This window comes from Ascaphus truei, chromosome 9 (assembly GCF_040206685.1).
Source record: "Ascaphus truei isolate aAscTru1 chromosome 9, aAscTru1.hap1, whole genome shotgun sequence".
Classification (NCBI taxonomy): domain Eukaryota; kingdom Metazoa; phylum Chordata; class Amphibia; order Anura; family Ascaphidae; genus Ascaphus; species Ascaphus truei.
In genome coordinates this window covers 50425285-50451525 of record NC_134491.1, presented here as the reverse complement: position 1 = coordinate 50451525, position 26241 = coordinate 50425285, and the positions used below count along the sequence as shown (strand labels likewise).

The 26241-nt window shown below is 41.3% G+C and overlaps 1 protein-coding gene across 2 annotated transcripts in view; it reads left to right on the top strand.

Annotated features, from left to right (window-relative positions):
- The window catches only part of SLC35F4 (solute carrier family 35 member F4), a 78042-nt gene extending 52404 nt beyond the window's left edge, over positions 1-25638 (top strand). Inside the window, exons 1-8 of one of the 2 annotated variants that reach the window (XM_075614775.1) lie at positions 894-1094; positions 5019-5210; positions 12211-12505; positions 15988-16207; positions 18885-19010; positions 21954-22146; positions 23094-23183; positions 25209-25638. In XM_075614775.1, coding sequence (XP_075470890.1) covers positions 1019-1094; positions 5019-5210; positions 12211-12505; positions 15988-16207; positions 18885-19010; positions 21954-22146; positions 23094-23183; positions 25209-25450 — 1434 coding nt within the window. In that variant the 5' untranslated portion in view covers positions 894-1018 and the 3' untranslated portion in view covers positions 25451-25638. Of the gene's footprint in view, positions 1-893; positions 1095-5018; positions 5211-12210; positions 12506-15987; positions 16208-18884; positions 19011-21953; positions 22147-23093; positions 23184-25208 lie in introns of those variants that run through there. The other variant, XM_075614774.1, reaches the window with a different exon arrangement.
- Positions 25639-26241: the final 603 nt, after the last annotated feature.

Sequence of the window (26241 nt, the reverse complement as noted above, 5' to 3'; positions counted from 1 at the left end):
CATTACAATACATTAAACATGTCATTCAGAGTCGTTTTAAAATGAAAGTATTTTCTCATTGTACAGAACTAATTTATTAAAAAACACATATCGGATATTGCTTGAACTGCAGCTTCAAAATGGTAGAATCTTCTAAAAAAAAAAAAAACAGGTTTAGAAAATATATTAGATTTAGAAGTCTGTGTAACAAATGAGCAATTTGCGTGCTTGTTTTGATCAAAACATGATTCAAGCCTGCCATCCCCATCAAGGTAACCTCCATTTAGCAGGTACCTGCACAGAATATATGTAATGTCTTATTGTCCTGTGGACTAAACTTTGTGAAATATGTGAATGTGCTCTGAAGGGGTTAAATAAAGGAAGCATATGCTTTTGTGATTTAGTGCAATTAATCACAAAAGCGTATACTTCATTTATTTAAGTTTAGTCCACAAAGCAATAACAAATTGCATATATTCAGTGCAGGTACCTGCTAAATGGAGGTTACCTTAATGAGGGTGGCAGGCTTGAATCATGTTTTTATCAGAAGATGCAACCAAATGATTCCTGTGTTACACAGACTTAGGTTCTAAATGTAAGTGTCACTAGTATATTTTAGCCCAATTGGTAGGAACGCAGGAATTGTTCTTTTTCTGAGCCACTACACGAATAAACAGGATATTTATATCTCACTGAGCACCGAGCATTTATTTATGCAAACACTGTGCTATCATTGAGAGAGGCTGCAATATTTGATTGTTGAAGGTGCTGGAGTTACTTAATACATTTTGCACATTAACTGCTGAGCCTAACAATTGAATGCTGAAAAGTGCTGGCATAGGTCAAGCATTGTTTGAATGTTTTGCAAATGGTTTCCCAGGGAAACAGCAAATCAGTACTCGTTAGCTCACCGCAGCATCTCCAAAACGACACCCAGGTACCAGGCAGTGGCTACACACAGTCCTGGAGTAGACGCACTGTCTGGACTGCAGGAGAACTAACACCAAGCGCCTGATCCCAGCGATATAAACTTCCCAGAATGAAGAAGCATTCGGCGAAAGTGTCACCTCTAGCATCCTTCAGCATCTCAGAATTGCAGACAGCTATAGCAGACGGTAAATACTGTCATTTATATATATTTCAATATGTTTAGATAATACTGATGGAAACTATTTTAACAGCCCTTCTTTGTACCCATATTTATTACTGATTTCATTACAAGAGTATTTGGTGTTTTTCCTCTCTTATTGGCTTTTAGTTGTTTTTGCTGTGTGGTAGTTGCCGTGTTTATATTCTTGACATGTTGGAAATGAATAAAGATACCAATAAATAATCTTTGGCTGGGACTCCAAACGAATAAAACAGCATAGCTTAAACAATAAAAAAAAAATTAAAGTTTATTTCAAAATGTAATAAAAAATAAAAATCACATTGCGGGTTGTAAGGGTAATTGATTTGTTTTTCTGTCACTTCAAATGCAAATTAAGACTATAGGCTGATAGTGGTTCATTTTATGCGGCGTCTTGCCAGCAATTTATACATGATTACCAGTGTCACAGGCATGGGCTTGTCTATATCTTTTCTCTCCAGTGAGGGTTTTTTAACTGCATGTCTTGCACAGGTAAAAGCAGAATCTGTTCTATCAAACTGTTTCATGATGCACTGAGTGAGATGTACTGTAGCTGATGCACTGAGATGATGATGATGATGATGATGCGCTGAGAGGTATAATGTAGCTGGTGCACCGAGCTCCTCTCTATCCTGCAGTAACTGCTTTGGGAATATTCAAGTCTTGTCTCTGATGACAACAAACCTGACGTCAACCTCAACGCTAGGAGAATAAATAGCTACTGTTAAAGTACAGGAATAATCCATTACTATCCTGGATACTCTTAACCCGTGTCATTTCTTCACGGAGAGTGAATAGACCAAATCAAATATAACGTGTGTTTCCCAGGGGAATAGCTGTATGCTTATAAAATATAACAAAGTATTAGATTACGGATTGATGCAATAGAATGCATGAGGTTAATTCTCATTTGGTTTTTGCAGCGTACATTAAAACTTAGTATATTACCAGATTGAAAGCTGCTTCAGTCATGGAAAAAGGTTTACATCTAGTAAGTGCTGTTTGTGGAAAATTACATCAGTTGGGTCCATTGTTGACTATAATTAGTTTCGGTTGTAACTCACTTGTTCATTACTAAATCGTGCGCCTTGGGTACATACAGAGCTTAATTTTAAAGATTTACAAGAAGCAACAGATCTGTGCTAGGAAAGTGCTGTTACTTGTATGTTACTTGCATGCAGAACAGTTGTTTTACCAGATAATTAGTTACAGGCATGGGGCACATCTCACTGGTGTCGTTTCTAAGCCAGCATGGAGTTTGCATGTTTGCAGAGAATAATATTGCAATGTACCACAGCGTCGGCATCTGCGACATATTTACATTTATTTGCTATTTATGATTTGAATATTGAATGCACAGATTACATGGAACATGTCTGCCCAGCTTCCCTGTCACGATATGGCCTTGAAATGTGCTGTTTCAAGAACATTTAATGACATTTCCCGTGGGTCTCCAGCACCAGCAGCATCCGTATCAAATAGCACTGAGAGATTTCTGCACTGTCTGCATCCTCTGGAAGGGTTAAGACTAACATTGATGCAGGCAGTAGGACATTTAGCGGTACAGTACATCTTTAAAGCTCACACACAACATAAACTGTGCAGCAAAGAAATGTGAATCATTTAGAATAAATCTGTCAATATTGGGTGCCTATTATAAGAGCTAATACACGACTGGGGCATCTATTAAAATGGGTTGTTTACTAGAGAGAGGCTATTACTCACTTTTCTCTCTGGATAATAGCTGGTTCAAGAAAACTATTTAAAAGAATTGCCTTTGCTTTTCCCCTGTTGAATATTAATCATCTTCGCTTCTTCTTCTTCTTTGTCAAGTCCTCCAGCAGTTTCAAAGAAATATTAGACATACATTGATTCAGTTTATTATATAAAACACTTTTTTTGTAGTGCTCCATTGGGAATTTTATAATAAATACCCAATAACTGTTCGTGTTACTGCATTTTTTTCTTATTTAGGTGTGATGTTTTTAATATCCATTAATAATTGCATCGTGTTGTATATTCCATTAAACAAATTGGCGTGATTTTTGATGTCAGGCTTTTGGGCCTAAAACAAGCAAATGCACGTTGATCTTTCACTGGTAACAAGGCGTATAAAACACATACTTCTAATGCAATAATAGCTTATGTGCTTACTTAGCAAAGTTATATACTGCATGCATCATTCAACTGTGGACCATTATTCTCTGAAGCAAGTTATCTTTGGGGGCATTTTTCACACTTCCGGCAGAAATAAATACACAGTATAATATTCAGTGTATGTGCATTCTGTGCCATTCCAATCCCACACATCCCTATTTCTTTAGAGATTATATAGATTATTAAATCGTAACAAACAACCATTTGCCAGAATTGATTCTGATTGACAATGTATAAAGAGCTTACAATCTGTATTTGGTGCCTGAGACACAGAGAGATAAAGTGACAGACCCAAGGTCACAAGAAGAACTGACATTGCTATTGGAAAGGGGTTCACTCGCTTCTGACTACTAAGCTTCTCCTTCAGCCTTTTCAGGTGTCGCTCTGCAAAGTGCGATAGGCCGTTGATTTAATTGTCTACCTCCAGGATCTTTATACCCGCAGTTCCAGTTCTGTGGAACTTGTGGAAACTGATTAAGGCAGGGGATCACAACTCCAGTACTGAAGACCCACGCAACAGGTCAGGTTTTAAGGATCCCTCTGCTTCAGCACAGGCGGCTCAATCAGTAACTCAGTTGAAGAGCCTACTTCAGCACAGGTGGCTCAATCAGTGACGCAGTTGAAGATCCTGCTTCAGCACAGGTGGCTCAATCAGTGGCACAGTCAAAGAGCTTGCTTCAGCATAGGTGGCTCAATCAGTGGCTCAGTCTTTGCCTGAGCCACTGATTGAGCCACCTGTGCTGAAGCAAGGATATCCTGAAGACCTGACCTGTTGAGGGGGTCTTGAGGACTGGAGTTGAGCCCCCCTGGAGTAAGACATGTAGATGCATTCTTTAGCACCTGTAAAGTTCTGGATTATTCTAATTATTTTACCCACCATAAGCTTAGTGTGTGTGGTTTGAAGAAAGAAGAGAAGAAGAACAATCAGGCTACCCATTGTGCACTTTTTAGGGTTTTACGTGCCATATGTTGTAACACTGTAAAAGCTAATCGCAGTCCTTTAATACCATGGCATCCCTTTCTGGATTCCACTGACATTTTGGAACTATGATTTTTACCTCCTCTTCTTTCATGCAAGAATGGACCTGTCCATATGATGGCACCAGGCCCAAGGAGAGAAAATCCATCTTGTCTGAAATGGTACGGCCTGTGGAATGAAATGTACTAATTGTCTACAGGTCAGCCAACCCTAGCAACTGTTGAATAATTGCATTTGTGCATCTTGGGAATGAGCAGCAGCCAATGTCCATTAGTATGAATTCATTGAACTGTTTGAATAGCATGAATTTAACAAGATCATACATTCAGGAGTCAGGAAATTAGCCGTCATAACAGGTACGTCTGTTTCATGAGTAGGAGTGACTCAGTGAGTAGAGATACTCACTCGGTAAACGACGACACTGAGTTTGAAGGAGTGTTCAATTCCCGTAGTCCGCTTCGTGTGACCTTGGGCAAGTCACTTTGTCTCCTTGTGCCTCAGGCACCAAAAACATAGATTGTAAGCTCTACGGGGCAGGGACTGTGTCTGTAACAATCCTATGTGCTATGTACTGCATGCTGTGCTGTAATTGTGAAGCGCTTTGAGTCCCATGGGAAGAAAAGCAATATACAGTATGAAATAAAGTTGTTGTTATTTTTATTAGTATTATGTTTTCCAGACAATGAACACAGGAAATAATATTTATTTTTTTCTCGGTTTTTACGAATGTTTATATTCTGCAGCGCCGAATTCATTCTAACTCTTTCTTCTCAGGTACTTCCCAATCTTCTGTTTCCCGGTGTCTGTCTGGAATCAACTACCCCAACTCATGCAATAGTACCAAAAAGAAGCTTTGCCATATATCAGCAGCTGAAGATTCGTCTTCTCCCATGTTTGAGATGGAAAGTAAAGCTACCTTTGGAAAATATGAGCACAACAGAGTCAAGAAGAGGCAAAGCAGTTCAGGTAGGATTATTAATTCTACTGGCATTATGAATGAAGTAGAAATAGTCGTGTTAGTTGCGATAGTGAAGAGTAAATGAGTACTTTAGTGTTAGGTGTGTCAATGTTTGCAAACGCACAAACAGGGTTCGTTGATAATGAGAAGTTTATTGCATAGTATGATCATACACATTCAAAAGTCCAAAAGGCTCTCTGTCAGGGAGTGCCCAAACAGCCTTTTTATACATTTTTTATTCCTTTGTTCAAAATAGGTTACCAGGCAGAACCACTCCTTCATTCTTAAACCAATCATCTTACAGATCATTAAAACCTGGTTAAAACAGCTCTGTAAAAGGAACCAGGTACAACCTTATACTAGGAATGTGGGCGTAAACTACAGGCACAGTCGTAAATCTGCCAAGAGCAAAACTCACTCACACCCCATTCTTACACACAAAATGGATACTAAAGACATAAAAAATCAGACAAAATGGAGACAGAACATTGCCTTCAATCCTTCTCCAGAGGCCCCCCTCCACCCCCCAGTACATTTCAGTAATATCAACAGTATCTTCATTTCAGGAATATTACTTAATCAGGTGATACCTTTTTGATTCGGACTAACAATTGATATTATAAGACAAGCAGCTGCCCAACCTGAGGAAGAGAGGAGAACTCTCGAAAGCTTGTCTTCTAATATTCATTGCTAGTCCACTAAAAAAGATATCACCTAATGCTGAAGTACTGGCATTATAAAATGCATACTAATCATTTTTCATGTCTTAGAAAATCTCGTCAACTTTGTTCACGGCAAAGTGGAACAGATAGCAAGGAGCACATGGTGTCAGAAATGGGAAAACTACTTACCCAAGATATGCAGCAAATTCAGGCAATTAAGATTGTATCTTTTTATTTCATAGGCTACATTTTTACAAAGTCTTTTTTTATCCGAAAGTTTGTTTTCTGCAAACATTCAAAGTCATCTGTTTGTTAATGTAATACGTTTGTTAATCCCATCACTGAGTTGGGAGTTAAATACGCCATAAAAGGATGCCAGAAAATAACAAAGACTTTGAAACCTGGTCTCAAAACAAAGAGCAAATTAAAGCAACACTATTCTGTAAACAAGACACTCAATTCTTTTCATTTGTTAATTAGTTTGCTCAGTGGAAATAAAATGACGAGCTTGGCTTGCATCTGCTTTGGAATGGGATGTAATATTTCTGGATGCATTTTACTTACCAGCGAAGAGAATAACTACAACGAGTACTGGTAGATTTTAATGCAGTTGTCAATGCTTGAGAGGGTTGGCATTTCACATTCGTTTGATTCAACTTCTATTTAAAGAGTAGAAAGATATGTCGGACTCAATAGCCTCGTGAAAGAAGCAGAAGGAACCTGGGCTCTGCTTTCAATAGACACGCAATCAGGTGAACAATGGAAGGCAACATAATGCAACAATGTACATGACACTAATTGCATGTAGTAAACATAATGTAACATACATATAAGGGCTGTTATATACTGTGTGCGGCCGTGCGCGCCTGTGCGAAGGCGCGTGCACGTGCCGCACACGTTTTGTGTGTATACTGTGCGCGAGTGTATGTGTGTGTGTATATGTGTGTGTGTGTGTGTGTGTGTGTGTGTGTGTGTATGTATGTGTGTGTGTGTGTGTGATTGTGTGTGTATGTGTATGTGTGTGTGTGTGTGTGTGATTGTGTGTGTGTGATTGTGTGTGTGTGTGTATATGTATGTGTATGTGTATATGTATGTGTATGTATATGTGTGTGTGTGTGATTGTGTGTGTATGTGTATATGTATGTGTATGTATGTGTGTGTGTATATGTATGTGTATGTATATGTGTGTGTGTGTGTGATTGTGTGTGTATGTGATGTGTAATTTATTATTTATTTAAAAAAAACACATTGAAAAAAATAAAATATTTATTAACATTGTGCAGACACACACACACACATATATATATACATACATACACATGCATTCATATATACACACACACACATATATACATACATACATACACATGCATTCATATATACACACACACATATATACATACATACATACACATGCATTCATATATACACACACACATATATACATACATACACATGCATTCATATATACACACACACACACATATACATACGTACACATGCATTCATATATACACACACACATATATACATACATACACATGCATTCATATATACACACACACACACATATACATACGTACACATGCATTCATATATACACACACACACACATATACATACGTACACATGCATTCATATATATACACACACACACATATACATACGTTTCAGCGCCGGTAGCGGCGCAAAATCATTGTATTCCCCATCTTCCCCGCTGTCGGCCGGATGCACGCTCACTGCCGTGCGCGAGCGCGGCCCTTGTATAAAAGGGCTGACTAACCTCAGCCAATTATAAGTGCTGCGCACGGCACAGCGCACGCAGCCGCTATATAACAAGCCTACGGTTTATAACAAAGAGATTATTCACAAACAATGCAAACCTAATCTCAATCTATTCAGCAAAATATGTCAGCCACCAGAAATCCTCATTGTTTATTAAAAATGCAACGTTTTCATTTAAAAAATAAAATAACACCACTCTTGGATGGAGTTTAGTGGCACTGCATTGCCCTTGGCTCTAGACCGTGTGATGAAGTAATAATTCATTGTAAAAGATGTCTATATTGGTTTGGTCAGGCCTGACAACTGATTATACACAAGGACAGCCGCAGTTAGAATAAAAATGAAGCCATTATTGCTATGACCAAGTCCATAATGTGTAGACATGTCAGGAATATAATGCACGGCACAGTGCACCGAATTCTGGCATGGCAAACCAGTTACACCAATATCATTCGCGGGGTGTCACATTTAGTAACCAAGGACTTCAATTGTAAGGGCCTTTTCATGATTTCATAACTGCTGTCTCAATGTAACTAAATAAATAAATGTTCCATCGTTGCACATAAACTTTAACTACTTGTTTATCTAATTCACTGCTAATATAAGTGAGCTCCAAAAGGGTCTAAAGGTACGAGCCTTATAACATGTAAAATAGTATAAATACCACAGACTTGGAGCATGCTGTTGGAAAAGAAAGAGGCATAGTTTCCAGCTACCTCTCTTCTCTCTAACGTGGCAATCTCGCCTGGAAAAAAAGAGCATACTAAGATTTTATTTGATTACATTTTTTCAGGTTTCATCAGAATTTCCGGTAAGAAAGAAAAGAACCAACCTCTCAGCCAAAAAGTTCCTGTTTTTTTAGGGGTGCAAAGGGGTTAGGGTAGGCAATGGACAGAATTGGGGGAGGCTGCAGAAGACACGGCGTACCCCCTAGTACCCCTTGTAGTGCACTCTCCTATGTAGGTGATAATCTATCTGACAACATATAAAAACAACTACTAAGTTGAATAGGTTATGAGTTATTAGACTCTGGACAAAACCCCTAGTAAACAGTGGTGAATTAATTAATTAGTTGAAAGTACTTTATTCTATATAATTAATTAACGAAGTGGGGTATATCGGCACACAAATTAAATGACAAAGACACTGTACATCCTCCATTTGAGTCCTGCTTTCTGTGAGTACTACACCCCAAGCAATATTTCTCATATCAACTAGGTGCTCTGATTCAGCCGAGACTAGCTGGGAGCACAGCCACAGTAGAAGGGAAGTACTCGCACACTGTGCAGATAATGGGATCTGGGAGCCCAACGGGCAGTTTTGAACATAATATCGGCGCTCCGATCCAGCGGCAATTAGAGTTCTTGTCTTATGAGTATTATACTCCCTGCAATATTTTGAATATAAACTAGGTGCGCAGATCCAGCCGAAACAAGCTGGGAGCACAGCAACAAGAGCAGGCAGATACTCACACGATCGTCAGATCATTGACTCTATGGGGCCTATGCAGTAAGTTGCGAGATGTGTCTGTCGCCAGCGCAATTAGATCTCCTTTTTTGTGATTGTGAGTAAAATGGTGAGTTCCACATGTTGCGCGAACACGGCGCAGTGCTTCGCGTTCATGCAGCAAGTGGCGGATGACGTAATGTATCGGTATGCCCTCCACTGCAATATGGGGTTAAGAATAATATAATTATTTTTAATCACACATCAAAAGTTTGACCTAAAATAATTTACCTGTAGTTGTGATCAATAGCCACTTATGCGCAGAAAGTTCCCTTAAAGTAGATTGGAGTTTCCATGCAAAGTGCCCAATCAGTACAAACACTTTAGTTAATCCCTGTGCAGAACCACTAAACAACACATGTAAGAAGTTCAGAATGACATGTAATACAAGTCAAGCTGCGCTGGCAACAGCAACACTAGAATGCCACAGCAATTTCACTAGCAGCTGAAATGTTCGGCTCTCGGCTGGTTGTTGGTGCCTTCTTGGATTGGCGCAGCTTTTTGGCACTTTTCTCGCTAAGAGTTTTTGCCGCGCACCGCCGAGATCTTACTCGGCATCTACTGCATTCAGCGTAGTGCTTAATATGGCGAAATAGCTATTCTCGCCACCCGCACGGCGCTTTATTTCCGGCAACAATAGCATGTGCCGTGTTTCAGTTATCTCGCACACATACCACCATCAACTGCATACCATATGGCAATCTCGCAATAAAAAAGGCGAATTCAGCCTTCTCGCAACTTACTGCATACTGTAGGCCCCTATATGACTCTATAAATCACGGTAGTGACTATACTAGATAGATATCATGAAACTCATCTCGGTTTACTATAATTTTATTAAAGACAGTTCAGACAATTCTGATTAGGGGCGCAGTGATTTCCCACACACTCCATGACAGGCAGTGACACACCTGCGGTGGCAGTGAACCCAGGTGCTCCCATACCATACCTTTCTAAAGAGACAAGGGCTACATGCAGATAGCTACTCGCTACTCCTCTCTATACAATATGGGGATTCGTTATTTGACAACTAAGTAGCAAGCGGTATACTAGTAGTAGACCTTGTTTTATGCCACTGTAATCTACAAGATATGAGTATGAGAATAACATAATTGATGTAATTAGTGAGCCCTGTGCAGCTACAGTACTTTAGTGGCAGGCATCAGAGTGGGGCTTTAAACATAAGGATGTAATAGCACACCATTGCTTACAGTAATATGACAAGCAAACTGCACTAATATATATCATACTCTCAAACACTGAGCATTCAGGAACTGTTCTGTCTTCATCTACATAATGAGGAATCAGTAAATTTACTATCTATGGTAATTATGCAAACCACTGCATAAAGTCTACCTTAAATTATTGGTCACATCATCCGAATTATATGGCAAACATTGGATCCGTGATTGTATACTATAATCTTTGCAGAGAAGAGCCACCAAATTAATAAAGGGGAGGGACATTCTAACTTATGAGGAGAGGATAGCTAAATTAGATTTATTTACATTAGAAAAGAGGCGTCTAAGAGGGGATATGATAACTATAGACAAATATAGTCGGGGACAATACAAGGAGCTTTCAAAAGAACTCATCCCACGGGCATTACAAAGGACTCGGGGGCATCCCTTAAGGTTGGAGGAAAGGAAATTTCACCAGCAACAAAGGAAAGTGTTCTTTACAGTAAGGGCAGTTAAAATGTGGAATTCATTACCCATGGAGACTGTGATGGCAGATACAATAGATTTGTTCAAAAAAAAAGGTTGGACATCTTTTTAGATGGGAAAGGTATACAGGGATATACCAAATAAGTATACATGGGAAGGATGTTGATCCAGGGATTAATCCGATTGCCAATTCTTGGAGTCAGGAAGGAATTAATTTTTCCCCTTAATGGGGTTTTTTGTTTGCCTTCCTCTGGATCAATAAGTAAGTATAGATCTAGGATAAAGTATCTGTTGTCTAAATTTAGCATAGGTTGAACTTGATGGACGTACGTCTTTTTTCAACCTCATCTACTATGTAACTATGTGTCCGTACATGAGATCTAAGTCTGCGCTTATAGTGCCTTTGCGACGGCGATGCGATGTTGCTCCAAAACAAACACATTGACTCCGTCGCAAGCGCTTATAGTAAGCGCGACGGCGACGGTGCGACGTTGCGACCAAAAATTGGGAAGCCAGGTAAATGATTTGTTTTAGAGACAGTCGCCACATGTGACTGTCTCTAAACCAAACGGATTGCACTGCCTCGCCCCCTTCGTGACGTCATTAGCTTTGTCGCCAGCGATGTTGCTAAAAAACAAATTACAACTTTCGCTGATGGCGACGGGTGACGTCATCGGTCGCATCGCCGTTGCCAGCGCTATAAGCACGCCCTTAGTTAGCCAATTCTTAATAGAGTTCCAAAAAGGTACTTTTTCTTTAGTACTTTGCGTCCCTTTGAGCGGAGAGGAGGCGACACGACACACAGACTCTAAAAACAAAGAAGAAGAGGCGAAATAACAGACATAAACCCCAAGATCAAAACTTACATTATTAGGAGACTCCAACGTATAACATCAGGGGAATATTCATCCCAGATTTTGTGTTTGTTTTTCATGTATGTACAGTGTCTTTGTCATTTAATTTATGGGCCGATATACCCCACTTCTTTTATTGATTATATAGAATAATGTACTTTAAACTAATTAATTAATTAATACGGGTTTTGCCCAGAGTCTAATAGCTCATAACCTATTGATTCAACTTAGTAGTCATTTTTATATGTTGTCAGATAAATGATCACCTACATAGGAGAGTGCACTTCAAGGGGTACTAGGGGGTGCGCCGTGTCTTCGGCAGCTATATACAGTATATATAACAACATAAATATACATTTTTAAGGCTTCACAAGTACACAAACTTGGCTTCTGAAATACTCCACTTCCCTCTGTTGATAAGAGATAATAAATGCAACACACTTGTGATTTCTTTGTGTCAATGTGTATCTGGACACTCGGACAGCAAATGAGTTAACATAAATAAAATATGAATGTATTTTTATTTGATTTCAGGAGGAGAAGGATCACAAGGAAATACGGAGAATAGCCCTGAGAACCATGAAAAAACTCGCTGCCAGTCCTGCACGTCAACATTCCTTAAAATTGTCTGGGGATTTCTGATTATTCTGTCAGTCTCATCCTCCTGGGTCGGAACCACACAGATTGTCAAAATCACGTACAAGAACTTTTACTGCCCCTTCTTCATGACTTGGTTCTCAACAAACTGGAACATTATGTTTTTCCCGGTGTATTATTCTGGACACCTAGCAACAGCACAAGAAAAGCAGTCACTGCTCCAAAAAATCAGGTACAGTAGGCTTTGTCACTTATACCAGGTGTGCTCTACTCCAGTTGAAGACTGAGCCATTGATTGAGCCACATGTGCTGAAGCTGGGATAGCCTTAAAACCTGACAGCTTCAGCACAGGTGGCTCAGTCTTTGACTGAGCCTCTGATTGAGCCATCTGTACTGAATCTGGAATATCCTAAAAATCTAACCTGTTGGGGGGGTCTTGAGAACTGGAGTTGAGAACCCCCGACTGATACAGTAGTTTTGCCATTTCCAAATAAATAGCCATCAATAACTAGGGAGTCCACCGAAACTTACAATACTTAATACATGGAAAATCCAAACTGGCCCATGAACCGCAGGTATTGGGAGCCACCTTAAGATAGCATTGAATCTCTGTGGAGTATGCCCCACAGAATAATACAGATAATAATGCTGTATCCTGTTTATATCATTTTCTTCAATAAGGGTCTTGGCACTTGCATATTAATGGTTAGCCCTTTCAAAGCGAGTGAGGGGTCTGCTCTTCTGGAAATGAAATGTGTTCTTTCTTTGTACTTGCTTTACAACATTGTTTTACAGATCCAGAGACGGAAAAGTGCAAATGTGTGGAATAGATATGGACATTATGTATGGTGTTAGATGTGTCGAAACTGAAGCCACATGTCAATAAGTAGCTGCCTTTCATTAATTAAAAGGTTACTTTTCCAGCCAAGACATGAATATCCCTGGTGTACTAATGACATTTGCATTTAATACTGCTGCTAATTTCATTTAGGCGTATCATGCAAATAATGTGTCGAGTCCTTTACTCAACAAAAAGTACTGCATTGGTTCTAGATTTTTTGCAGTAAAGTGCAAATCACAGTTTTATTTAACTTTGTTGATCTTGATAAAAATATACCTTTTACAAAAAGACTGAGGGCTAGACCAGTGGTAGGCAACATGATATACCTCAAGGGCCGCATGTGCACCCTTAAGCCCTAACAAGGGCCTCACATTACACATACACATTACACATTATATATCCTCATCATCTTCAGCCCTTGTAGATCCACTGCATGATGAAGGCCTCCCCAAGTATCATCCAGGTACTATGTTTGCAAACCTCTCTTTTCCACGTTACTTCCACACATTTTCAAATGTCATCCTCCCATCTTACTTTTGGTCATCGTCTTGGTCTTTCAATTGCCCTCAAAATCCAGTCGTGTAGCATCTTTGTCCAATGATGGTCATTGCTTCTTGTGATATGTCTGGCCCATCGCTATTTTCATTTCTTCACCCTTGTGTTGAAGTCACTGAATTTTGTTTGGTTTAGATCCCATTCATTCTTTTTCCTGTCTCTTCGGGGGATAATACCCAGCAGACATCTCTCCATTCTTCTTTGAGTTGACAGAAGCTTCTGAATGGTCTTCACATTTAGGGTCCAAGTTTCCCATCCACACATGAGTATGGGCAGAATACACTGGTTGGAAACTTTCCTCTTTATGCAGTGGAAGGGTTCCCTTGAAAGATATTCTTGTTTCTTCCAAACGCGCATCCATCCCATCTTCATTCTCCTGTTGATTTCATTCAGAAGGTTCCCATCCATTGTTACTTGCCTGCCAAGGTAGACACAGTCTTAGACTTCTAGTTCTATTCCATTTATTTTGATCTTTGCAGACTTCACACGTTTGTTGACCATCACTTTGGTCTTGCTGAGATTCATATGGAGGCCACAGAAAACCAACGTCTTCAGAAAGTTCTCAGATTTGTTGCTGGAGGTTTTCTTAACCTTACTTGACTTAACCTTTACTTAATTATTCACTATTGGTGTTGATTCCTTTTTCTTCCTCCCTACTCCCTCCAGAGAACTTCCTAATGCCGGCACACAGATGTATACTGTCCCACTCCTCTCCTTACACTGGTCACTACAGTAGTGATTAGCACTGTCATAGGGCAGCGGGCGGAAGCTACAATGCACGCCAGCAACATCTCCACTTCCTCTGCACTGGGGGGAGAGGGAGAGCAGGCTTCTGGGGAGGGCACCATGCCACCTGTTTCCCACCAATGGGTCTAGCCCGGGGGGGCCAACTCCAGTCCTCAAGAGCTACCAATAGGTCAGGTTTGCAGGATATCCCTGCTCCAGCACAGGTGGTGCAGTCATTGACATAGAAGAACATTATGACCTTAGATGTGATTTCATAAAACCCATAAATGGATTTACATGATCAGGAGTGGAGAACTACAGTCCTCAAGGGCCACCAACAGGTCAGATTTTAAAGATATCCCTGCTTCAGAACAGGTGGCTCATTCAGTGGCTCAGTCTTTGACTGAGCCACCTGTGCTGAAGCAGTGATATCCTGAAGAACCTGACCCATTGGTGGCCCTTGGGGACTGGAGTTCGCCACCTCTGGGCTAGGACCACAAACCCTGTTAAATCAGGGCCCGTGAAGTTACCTAAAACAAGAATGGACGTAATGTTTCCTGAAGTCAACACATATCAAAGCTAATTATATGCAAAAACAACTGCCGTTCTACATCTCATTCGCACGGGCTAAACGCCATTATAGCATAACGTTGTGTTATCTACCAATAATGTGACGTTCAGTATGTCTCGGCGTTACTCCAATCCAGACCCTGAAATAGGTGTTTAACTCAGGTTGAGAAAGAGAGGAGAGGGAAATAACACCATGTTAGTTAGCGCATGCGTAACCGTGGCGTTATACCCACTCAGACCCTTTATACCGATATGAAGGATGTGAGTAACACCAAGTGTAGGTGTGATCTAACTTAGTGTAGTCTCTCCATGTTAACCTTAATGCACTTTTGTGGATATGCTCTCTTCTGGTAACATCTCACTTGAATATCATTATTACTAAGGGCCGGTTTAGTTAACGCAGTAAATGGCTAAACGTAACATTATTGTCCTATGACGTGGGAAGGCTTAACGTGATGTTCAATCATGTAACAGAGCTTAGTGCATCTGGGCACTATATTATTAGAAGATTTGACATACCTCCAATGGTAATACCTTCCACTTATTTTAGTATAAACATGATAAAATCCAATGTCTTAACACTCAACACTTAAGGAACTTGTTTATTAATGGTCTATGTATTACAAGCAGCCAAAGAAAGATGAAAGACCGATGGTACGCTCTGTACAGTGAGAACTCTTCCAGTCATGTTGACATTCTCAGAAGAATGTGATGTGTTCTATTTCTCAAACATGCTTATTACATATAATGTATCTGCTTCTGTTTCCATACACATCTTCATTTGGTTTGGAATGATTTAATTGTTGAGTGAAAAGATTCACTTTCTGAGAATGGTGGGGTTTTTTTTGGCAGAGGTGAATATCATCTGGAAATGACTCGTGCCGTATATACACAACGCCCACACGTTTAATGTACCAACGACTAATTTCACGTATATTTCTTTTTGCCATATTTTATGTCCTGGAAATGCGTGGAGTTCAATATGCAAATCTGAACTATTTCATCCTTTTTGGGCTCCTCAGGGAATGCAGTCGGATTTTTGGTGAAGATGGTTTGACCCTGAAACTCTTCCTTAAACGGACCGCACCCTTTTCCATTCTATGGACCTTGACCAATTACCTCTACTTACTGGCTTTGAAGAAGTTGACGGCCACGGATGTCTCTGCCCTGTTCTGCTGCAACAAAGCATTTATGTTCTTGCTTTCCTGGATTGTGCTGAAGGACAAGTTCATGGGCGTCCGGGTAAGGACATATACATTAAACACTTCATCCTTGTTTATTTACCAGAATCATCCTATTCGGGAAAATGTTATAGGGATTCTGCTTGCATCAGTAGGAAGGGGGTTAACAATGTCTTAACCTTATATTATGGTCCAAGGGGAAGGAGCACTCATGAATAACAAACAATGTCTTCACAGTGCAGGTCTCCTCTAAGACAGAGATACAAAGAAGAGCTCTAGCAACAAGTTCATAATGAAGTTCTCCATTTAATGTGACAGCCAAGAACAGTGGATAGACAAAGTTTCAGGTCCCATTTGGACCTTTCATAAATGGACCTGATGAAAGGTCCACGTGGGACCGGAAACGTTGTCTTTCCATGAATATAGATAAAATACATAGTTATGTACAAAATAATTTGGCATATTGGATGTAGCATTGTGGCTCTTGTCTCTTGTTGTATACATTAGATCAGGGGTGTGCAAACGTTTCCGTCTGCACCCCCCTGCCTGGTCTCCCCACCTGCTCGTCCCCCCCCCCCTTACCTGTTCTCCAGGGTCTTCTGAAGTCAGACGTCATGTGACGCCACGGCGACTTTTGACGCGTCGCCAGAAGCCACCGGAGACCAGGTAAGGGAACTTACAGAGGCCTCACGCCCACTCCCCGGCATTTCATTTAAATGCTTTGAGGAAGAGCGCTTACAGAGGCCCCGCGCTCTTCCCCAGAATGATCCTACTTTCAGTAAAATGTTATACGGTATGTATTCTGCTTGCAAAAAGTAGTAGCAAATTATACAAATATCAGACTTCCATAAAAATAAAAAAAAACCTTCAGAGCACATCTATAATAATAAAACAGATTGTGCGTATTTAGCTGTACAGTGTATGTAGGTTTGTAAAAATAATTTATCAGGTATCTTCCCTATAAAACGTATAATCTAATGTGCGGCGACTAACCTGCCCAAGGCCACAAAGAGTTGGTAAAGAAATTGGAATTGGGTTCCCCTGTCGGTGCCGATTTCAGTGTTAGTGTCACTCGTTCTCTCTAGAAACAAAAGTGGGAATGGCTCTAGGTCTCCTGCAATGTACATGCTAACGGTGGCAGAGAAACTTGTCAGTGAACAGGCAATTAAAGGAATTTGTCAGAGGTTTACGCTAGTTTTGCCTCTGCTTTTTCCGTCTGAAAATAACAAGGGAGGGATAATGTATGGAACGGGTCCGAAGACTGGAATGTGGCATTAATGACGACACACTTGTGTTTTTTTTCTCCTGTTTCATTGGGCTTGTATCACGATAGAAATCAGTGAAGGAAATTAGTAATAAGAGCAGAAGGTAACTTAATGTTTCCATTGCGTTCAGTGAGAGTTCAACGAATAACCCCCTTGAAGTTTAATTCTGAGGAGGGCAAAATGAATAAGCAGGCTTTCTGTGTGGACGTTTGCAGTTCAGAAATAGAGACAGGTTGGAGCAAAACAGACATGAATTTCAGACATTCAGTTGTATAATTCTTTACTCTGGATGGCAGAATATTTGCTGAATTTTGCAGAGAAAATATGACATTGATGGATGGGTTTCAATGTACACAGTAACATATGATCCAACAGAAAGAGGGGAACAGAAATAGTCATATTTGTTGATGGCACTTGTTATATCAGTGTCTCTGGTGTCACTGCATGTGTTAAACTTAAATATAGATACAATGCTGCAATGTTCAGACTACTCAGCCTCACACATGTTCAATCCAGGGTGAACAAGGTCAGGCGTGTCCATGGGACAAAATGTGTTTCTTGTAAGAAAAATCTGCTAATTGAGAGAGGAAATCCAGTGCCTGAGAAATATCAATAACAGCTGCAGATGGTATAGAAATGGTTCACTGAACCCGCTTGAATAGGCTGGGAGCTTCATTCTTCTTGCCAGGCAAAATGTCTAATCTTTAACCCTCCAGTCTTCCCCCCCTCTGTTTTTATGCTTTGGGTCATTAGTAAATATGTTAGCATATTTTTCTCCAAATTGTGCAGAGGATGGTTGATGGGAGAATGGAATAATCTTGTAGTCCCTGGGGGGCTCAACTGCAGTCCTCAAGCCCCCACCCAATAGGGCAGGGTTTCAGGATGTCCCAGCTTCAGCACAGGTGGCTCAATCAGTCCCAGCTTCATCACAGGTGGCTCAGTCTTTGACTGAGCCACTGATCGAGTCACCTGTGCTGAAGCTGGGATATCCTGAAAACCTGACCTGTTGGTGGCCCTTGAGGACTGGAGTTGGCCACCCCTGCTTCCCACTGATCTAATGGCATGCCAGATACCCTTACGATGTACCAGGTATGTCATGCACTTTCTCGTTTCCTGGGGGGGGGGGGGCGGGGAGGGGCGAGTGATCGGGCTCACCCCGCCAACAGAGTGGCCAGATCGAAATGGAAGTGAAATACGCTCTACTTCTGTTTCCAGCATCCAGAGCCTGGTCGCAGTCATGTGGTTGCCCAAGAGCGATCACATGAACTGGAGATGCCGGACCCCAGTTAAAGATTTTGTTTTCAAGGTTGAAGCCATGTAGGGTTTGACCTTCCAAACAAATCTCTCTCTCGCATGTGGAAGTCTGCAACGCATTCCTCTGCAATGTACAACAGGCTGTTCATGAGGTCAGATGTCTTCCACTGATAGGAGGCATTGAAGATATCATTGTTTTTGCTTCTTTCTATGGCACAGATAGTTGCTGCTATAATGGCAATCACAGGAATCGTCATGATGGCGTATGCAGATGGTTTCCATGGTGACTCGATCATCGGAGTGGCATTGGCTGTTGGATCTGCCTCGGCTTCAGCACTGTACAAGGTATGTAGTGTGCAGTATAACCACACTTGTATCAATCTACATGTAAAGAATGGCATGATATGCCTAAAAATGTAGCGATTTTTTCAAATACCCAATATGTGCCACAGCACATCTTCCACGGGGCCCCAAACCCTGCATCATTCACCCGATTGTCACATGTCATGCAATAGTTATCTGCAGAAAAGCATTCTGGGTAGTGATATGCAAAGCATCACCCAGTGAGTGTCACATTTGGCTTCCCATTCATTGACATGCATTGAGTTTTACCTGATTTTAATGTGAGCCTCTAACGGAGCAATTTGCGTGTTTTTTAACATTGGTTTGAAGCACAGGGGCTCTGGAGCTGAACCTCAATTACTTCATCTCCGGGGACCCCCTGCTTCCCGAGATACTTACCTCCAAAGGGGGTGCCGGTATCTCTGCAAAGTTTAAATTTCCCGCATCACGTGGGCCAATAGGAAGCTGCACCTGATGATGTCACGGCTTCCTATTGGCCTGCGGGGCGCGGGAGGTTTGAAACTCCGCCATTAAATGAACTCTACTACCAGAACGGAGTGGCTACCGGCATCCCCTATGGAGCTATGTATCTCTGGAAGCAGGGGGTCCCCGGAGCTGAAACTGATGGGTTTAAACTCCAGAGACCCCCTGCTTCAATTCTATGTTAAAAATAAATAAATAAAAACAAAATTGCTAGCTTGGATTGCCTCTCTAACAAGCCCAGAACAAAAGCAGCATGCACAATATTTCTGTGGACTTTGTACTTGGACTTGATCCTTTTGTGTCTATATCTGAAAATCTGCTATTATATATATATGTATGTATATATTATATATTATAAAATATATACACATACATACATATACACACACACACACACACAGGTGCATGGCGCCAACAGCAGAGAATTATATGAGGCACCTACCTGTATCTCTGTTGCGGTCACCTTCCTTCTTCTTCTCTCCTTTGCTTTACTTTGTCGGACTCTCGTACAACAGCATGTCCCTCTCCGGTGAGCCCAGAGACTGCCATTGTCCCGTCACCCACACTGCTTTCCAAGGAGAAGCAGTGGGGGTGACAGGGATGACAGCTGGGCTTGATTTGCTCTTCCATCCTTTTTGGCAAGTAGCTACAGTGTATGCTTGTAGATTTGTTTTCATCGTGTCCCTTGACAACTTACCTGTTCCTCCGCAATCCAGCCCAACATTCACAGACTGTAATACACATTAATATTACTACATTCCCTTAAACGTTATCAACATAAGTAGCTATGAATATAACTATTAGGGCTGATGTACAGAACAGTCTAACATGAGTAAATGATGCTTCCTTTATCTCAATATTTTCACATCTCTTTTTTTCCTTAGGGTAACAAAGGCAGATGGATTGACCCAGTATTTGTGTCAATGGCATACTGATAACATTTCTAGTAGTTATTTGGGTTGGTTTTGAAAATGACTCTCAGAATATAAACATATACACTGAAGTCTGTGGGAAGGAAAATGTGTTTTATAAATAAGAGACGGCCGTGGTAAGGAAATAGCAATCCCATCATGCCTTTTATTTTTCTATATATGAAACCCCGCGGGCACATATATAATTTAGCTTACAACTGAAAATAACTTGCACAAGGTTAACCAAGAGCTGGTAATGGCTCCAGAATCTCAGACTCCCAATTCCGAGGCCAGCATCACTCATCATCATCATCATCATCATCATCATCATCATCATCATCATCATCATCATCATCATCATCATCATCATCATCATCATCATCATCATCATCATCATCATCATCATCACTCATCATCACTCATCATCATCACTCATCATCATCACTCATCATCATCACTCATCATCATCACTCATCATCATCACTCATCATCATCACTCATCACCATCACTCATCATCATTACTCATCATCATTACTCATCATCATTACTCATCATCATTACTCATCATCATTACTCATCATCATTACTCATCATCATTACTCATCATCATCACTCATCATCATCCTTGATACTCTTAAAAGCATTTGTAACATATCTTCTAGTAATAATTCTATCTTTACCCCTATTGTTTTTAACTATGCATTTTCTGGTGTGCATTTTTTTTTCACTTACACACCCTTGATGTCCTAGATTAGGGAAGACTAGATGGTTATATTCACTGTAATTAATCTATGATGGGATGAATGATGATAAACCGTAAGTGTGATGAAGATTTGCCTACTCCAAGAACCATGCTTGGAATGTGTCCTCTTTCATATGTTCGTGTCTTCACCTTTACCTCCTTAGGCCTGGGACATAGTAGGGTGAGGCTTGCTGAGCCGTGCTGAGCCTCGCTGAGCAGATGCACTTACCCCCTGCATCTGTCATCAGCGTGGCTTTAGCAGCGCCTTCTGCATGCGTGCGGAGGCTCAGGTATTTTGGCGAGACAGGCAAATTTAAAATTTGCCGCTCAGGGAAGCGGAGGAGCGGTCACGTGATCGCTCATATCCAATGGGAGCGAGGGACTAGCTCTGTGTTCCGCCCGCCTCCGATCCGCCTCCCGACACGCCTCCGGCCTGCCTCCGCCCCGCCTATGCACCGACCCCAAAGCGCGCTCACTGTCTCGCCTGCCAGGACACAAAAAAGCTCCAGTTTGAGCAGGCGAGGCAGAGCAGGAGCGCTGATCAGCGCGGCCCGAGGCACCATGCCCGAGGCCTTAGATGATACTTTAACATCCTATCCAAATGGCGCTCTATATCCATCCATGGATCAATACTTGTAGTTTGGCTATGTATGACTCATGCTGTGTAGACTTTACCCCATGCCCTCTTGCCATTACTACATTACTTTAATGTAATTATGTTCCACTAGTTTATTCCTGAGCAACGATTCTGTCAACATTTACAAATTGGATTTTATAGTCAATTCTATTTTCCCCCCCCATTCTTGTAGGTTTTGTTTAAGATGTTTCTCGGGACTGCAAACTTTGGTGAAGCTGCGCATTTCTTTTCTACATTGGGATTCTTCAATTTAATCTTTATTTCGTGCACCCCAATCATACTTTATTTTACCAAAGTTGAACACTGGTCATCGTTTTCTGCTTTGCCGTGGGGTTATCTGTGTGGCGTGGCAGGCCTATGGCTAGGTAAGTAGCGAAGGATCTTAAATGAATGTATTAATAGTTTATATCAGGGGACTGGCCCACTCCAGTCCTCAAGAGCCACCAGCAGTCAATGATTGAGCCACCTGTGCTGAAGAGGGGATATTCTGAAAACCTGACCTGTTGGTGGACCTTGAGGACTGGAGTTGGCCACTCCTGGTTTATATTTTCCTTGTAATTCACATTTAAAACAGTTTTCTAACCTTTTTCACCAGAATCTGAAAAGACATATCCAAAAATTGCTGGGCCAAACTTGGTAAACACAGTAACATCCGATACAAGGGAACAGCCAGAGGAAATCACCCCCCTCCCAAGTCTCAGCGCCCTATGTTTACAAACTAACTTAACATACTTTTAGGTGTCAGATTTTGGTTAAATAACATTTGAATCCATCGCTGGCCTTAAAAAGAGCAATTTATGTGCTTTTTTTTAAAATTATTTTTTGAACATACTGTAGGATTGAAGCAGGGGTTGTCCGGAGCTGAGCCCCACTCATGTCAGCTCGGAGGATCCCCTGCCTCTCCAGATACAGACCTCGGAAAGGGGGTGTCGATATCTCTACAAAGTTTAAAGCCCCTGGTCACATGGGCCAATAGAAATCCTCACCGGATGATGTCATGGCTTCCTATTGGCCCGCAAGGGTGCGGGAGCGTTGAAAAGCGGCCATTATGTGAACCCCAGCTAGCCGAGTCGGAGCGGATACCGACACCCCATATGGAGGTAAGTATCTTGGGAAGCAGAGGGTCCTTGGAGCTGAAATGAATGGGCTTCAGCTTCGGAGACCCCCTGCTTCAATCCTGGGTAAAAAAATAAATCGTAATTTTATACTTGATGCTTACAATTAATAAATGTCTGCTTTTAGTAAGTGCTGTAGATGATAAAGAATCTCGTCATGCTGGCTCCTTTTCATGGAGTGATGTTTTTCATTGCAGCTTTTAACATTCTGGTGAATGTTGGCGTTGTGCTTACGTATCCCATTCTAATTTCTATTGGAACAGTACTCAGTGTTCCAGGCAATGCAGGTACGTTTTTCAAGCAGTTGTTAGGATTAAATGAAGAGGCAGTTAGCAGAGTTTGGAGGCTACATTTGAAGCAAATTGTTTGTACATTTTGTTGCACAAAATATTATGAAGTTCCATTTAGCTGTTATAAAATAGATAAATGCTAAAAAAAATGTAAAGCAAATGATGTGCAAAATAACATAAGCGGTTTCTAGCGGTGAAGACAATGTTAGAACAAAACTGGGGTATTTTGTCATCATGCACCTATGTATCAAAGTAATTTGCCCTGTCTGCCCTAGCTTGCACCTTGGGGGGAGTCAGTAGGAGGAGTTGGGGGGAGTTACATGGTGCACAGATTATAATGAGATGTATCACATTCTGCGTCTCTGCCCCAGCTTGCACCTTGGGGAGTCAGTAGGAGGAGTTGGGGGGAGTTACATGGTGCAGATTACAATGAGATGTATCACATTCTGCGTCTCTGCCCCAGCTTGCACCTTGGAGAGTCAGTAAAAGGAGGTGGGGGGAGTTACACGATGCACAAATTACAGTATAATGAGACGTATCGTAGTCTGCGTCTCTGTCCCAGCTTGCACCTTGAGGAGTGTCAGTGGGAGGAGTTGGGGAGGAGTTACATGGGGCACAGATTATTATGAGATGTATCACATTCTGCGTCTCTGCCCCAGCATGCACCTTGGGGAGAGTGAGTAGGAGGAGTTGGGGGAGTTACAAGGTGCACAGATTATAATGAGATGTATCACATTCTGTGTCTCTGCCCCAGCTTGCACCTTGGGGAGTGTCAGTGGGAGGAGTTGGGAGGAGTTACATGGGGCACAGATTATAATGAGATGTATCACATTCTGCATCTCTGTCCCAGCTTGCACCTTGGGGAGAGTCTGTAGGAGGAGTTGGGGGGAGTTACATGGTGCAGAGATTATAATGAGATGTATCACATTATGCGTCTCTGTCCCAGCTTGCACCTTGGGGAGAGTCAGCAGGAGGAGTTGGGGGGAGTTACATGGTGCACAGATTATAATGAGATGCATCACATTCTGCGTCTCTGTCCCAGCTTGCACCTTGGGGAGAGGCAGTGGGAGGAGTTGGGGAGAGTTACATGATGCACAGATTATAATGACATATCACATTGTGCGTCTCTGTGAGTCATTCTTTTTCCCTTTTATTTGCCCCTCAAAACCAGCCAGATGTGAAGTGTTGTAAGTCTAAAATTCTGCATCAGATGTAAGAATCCATTCTCACATGCTGCAGCTCTGCTCCCAAATATGGAGCAGCGCGTCAAAACACACTTTGCTATTCGTTAATACATACACCCCCTAAGGCAGGGGTGCTCAGCTCCAGTCCTCAAGCCCCCCCAAACAGGTCAGGTTTTGAGGATATCCCTGCTTCAGCATAGATGGCTCAATCAGTCGAAGACAGCCACAAATTGAGCCACCTGTGTGAAGCTGGATATGCTCAAAATCAGACCATTTTGGGGAGGGGGGGCTTGTGGTCTCGAGTTGAGCACCCCTGTCCTAAGGAGCTATCACTTTTTAAAACATTGACGAATTCATACACAAGTACAGTTTAAATACAAAGTAAGGGAAATGATGGGAAAGTGTTTAAACATGTAAGTGAAGACAGATGAAAATAAAAAGTCGCAAATATATATACAGCTCAACCCTGTTATAGCGCGATCCGTTACAACGCGAATCCGCTTATAACGCGATGCAAGGGTGGCTCCCAATTTTTGTACTTATGAATATTTTACAACGCAATTATTAGTATCTTAAATACTTTATTGTACAATGCATACAATTGTACATTATTTCTAACGCGATCCGCGCAATGTGATTCTTTGGACCCCAAGCCCAGCGTTATAAGGGGGTTGAGCTTTATTTCACATTTAATTTATTTAAATGTTGTTTAGTTATCTTTCATTACCATATAAGGCCTCGGCCCATTTCCCCCCCCAAAATGTTTTGTGTATATTATGTGCAGCGATAATACTAAGTGTTTCCCATCTTGCCTTCCCCCGTCCTGCCGGTTATATAGCCATCGACCTACTCAAACATGAAGTGATCTTCAGTGTTGTGAGGCTGGGAGCGACCATCATCATTTGCCTTGGGTTTCTGTTAATGCTTCTCCCGGAAGAATGGGACGAGATCACCCTGCGATTCATCAATAGCTTAAAGGAAAAGAAAGTGGAGGAGCATGCAGAAGAGGTCCCGGAGTCTGGCGCGCACACACGGAGCAGGCTCAGAGCCAACGGCGCAGTGTCTATACCACTGTCGTAAAAAACACCATCCTTTTGAATGCACGTGAATGTATATTCTGTGAATATAATTTAATTATTTCACTAATTGTATGGTAACATAACAGTATTAATCTGCAATGAATTCTAAGTTATTAAAGACATGACAACAAATAAATATGTTTACATTTATACGCCTATGTGTAAATAAACAAAATAAAGCTTTTCTACTGAAGGGTTTTTTATTGGTGTTCTTGTCTTTTTTGTGTTCCCTTTTAGATATTGGTTTTTATCCAGGTAACCATTGCTGACTCGGCTGCAGAGATGGCTGAATGCGCCCAAATTCTGGACTTTCGTGGTTTTTCCCCACATAGTCAATTTCGTGGTGTAAATTCCGCAAACGGATTTGGTCGTTTTTTAATCCGTGTGGATCCATCAAAAAACACGATTGGATGCAACCCGTGGGCGGCTTTGTAGAATTCAATCTGTGGATTCAGCGATCCGTTGGCGCATTCTTAAAAATCCGTCCGGGGGTCGCGGAATCGGCAGAGTGTATTAGTAATAATAATTTTTACAAATTAGCAAAATGCGATTCGCCCTTTTTGAGATTGATCCGCTGAAATCCGTGGGCCAAAAGAACCGGCGGATCCAGTGCGGATCCACATCTGTCCCCAAAAATTCACCCATCTCTAAATCGGCTTTAATTATTTTTTTATATATATTTGTAATCTCTTTCTTTTGTCTGATACTTTATAACTGGTGCAGAGATGGGCATGTATTTCTTTGTATGTATGGATGTATATTTATATAGCGCCATTAATGTACATAGCGCTT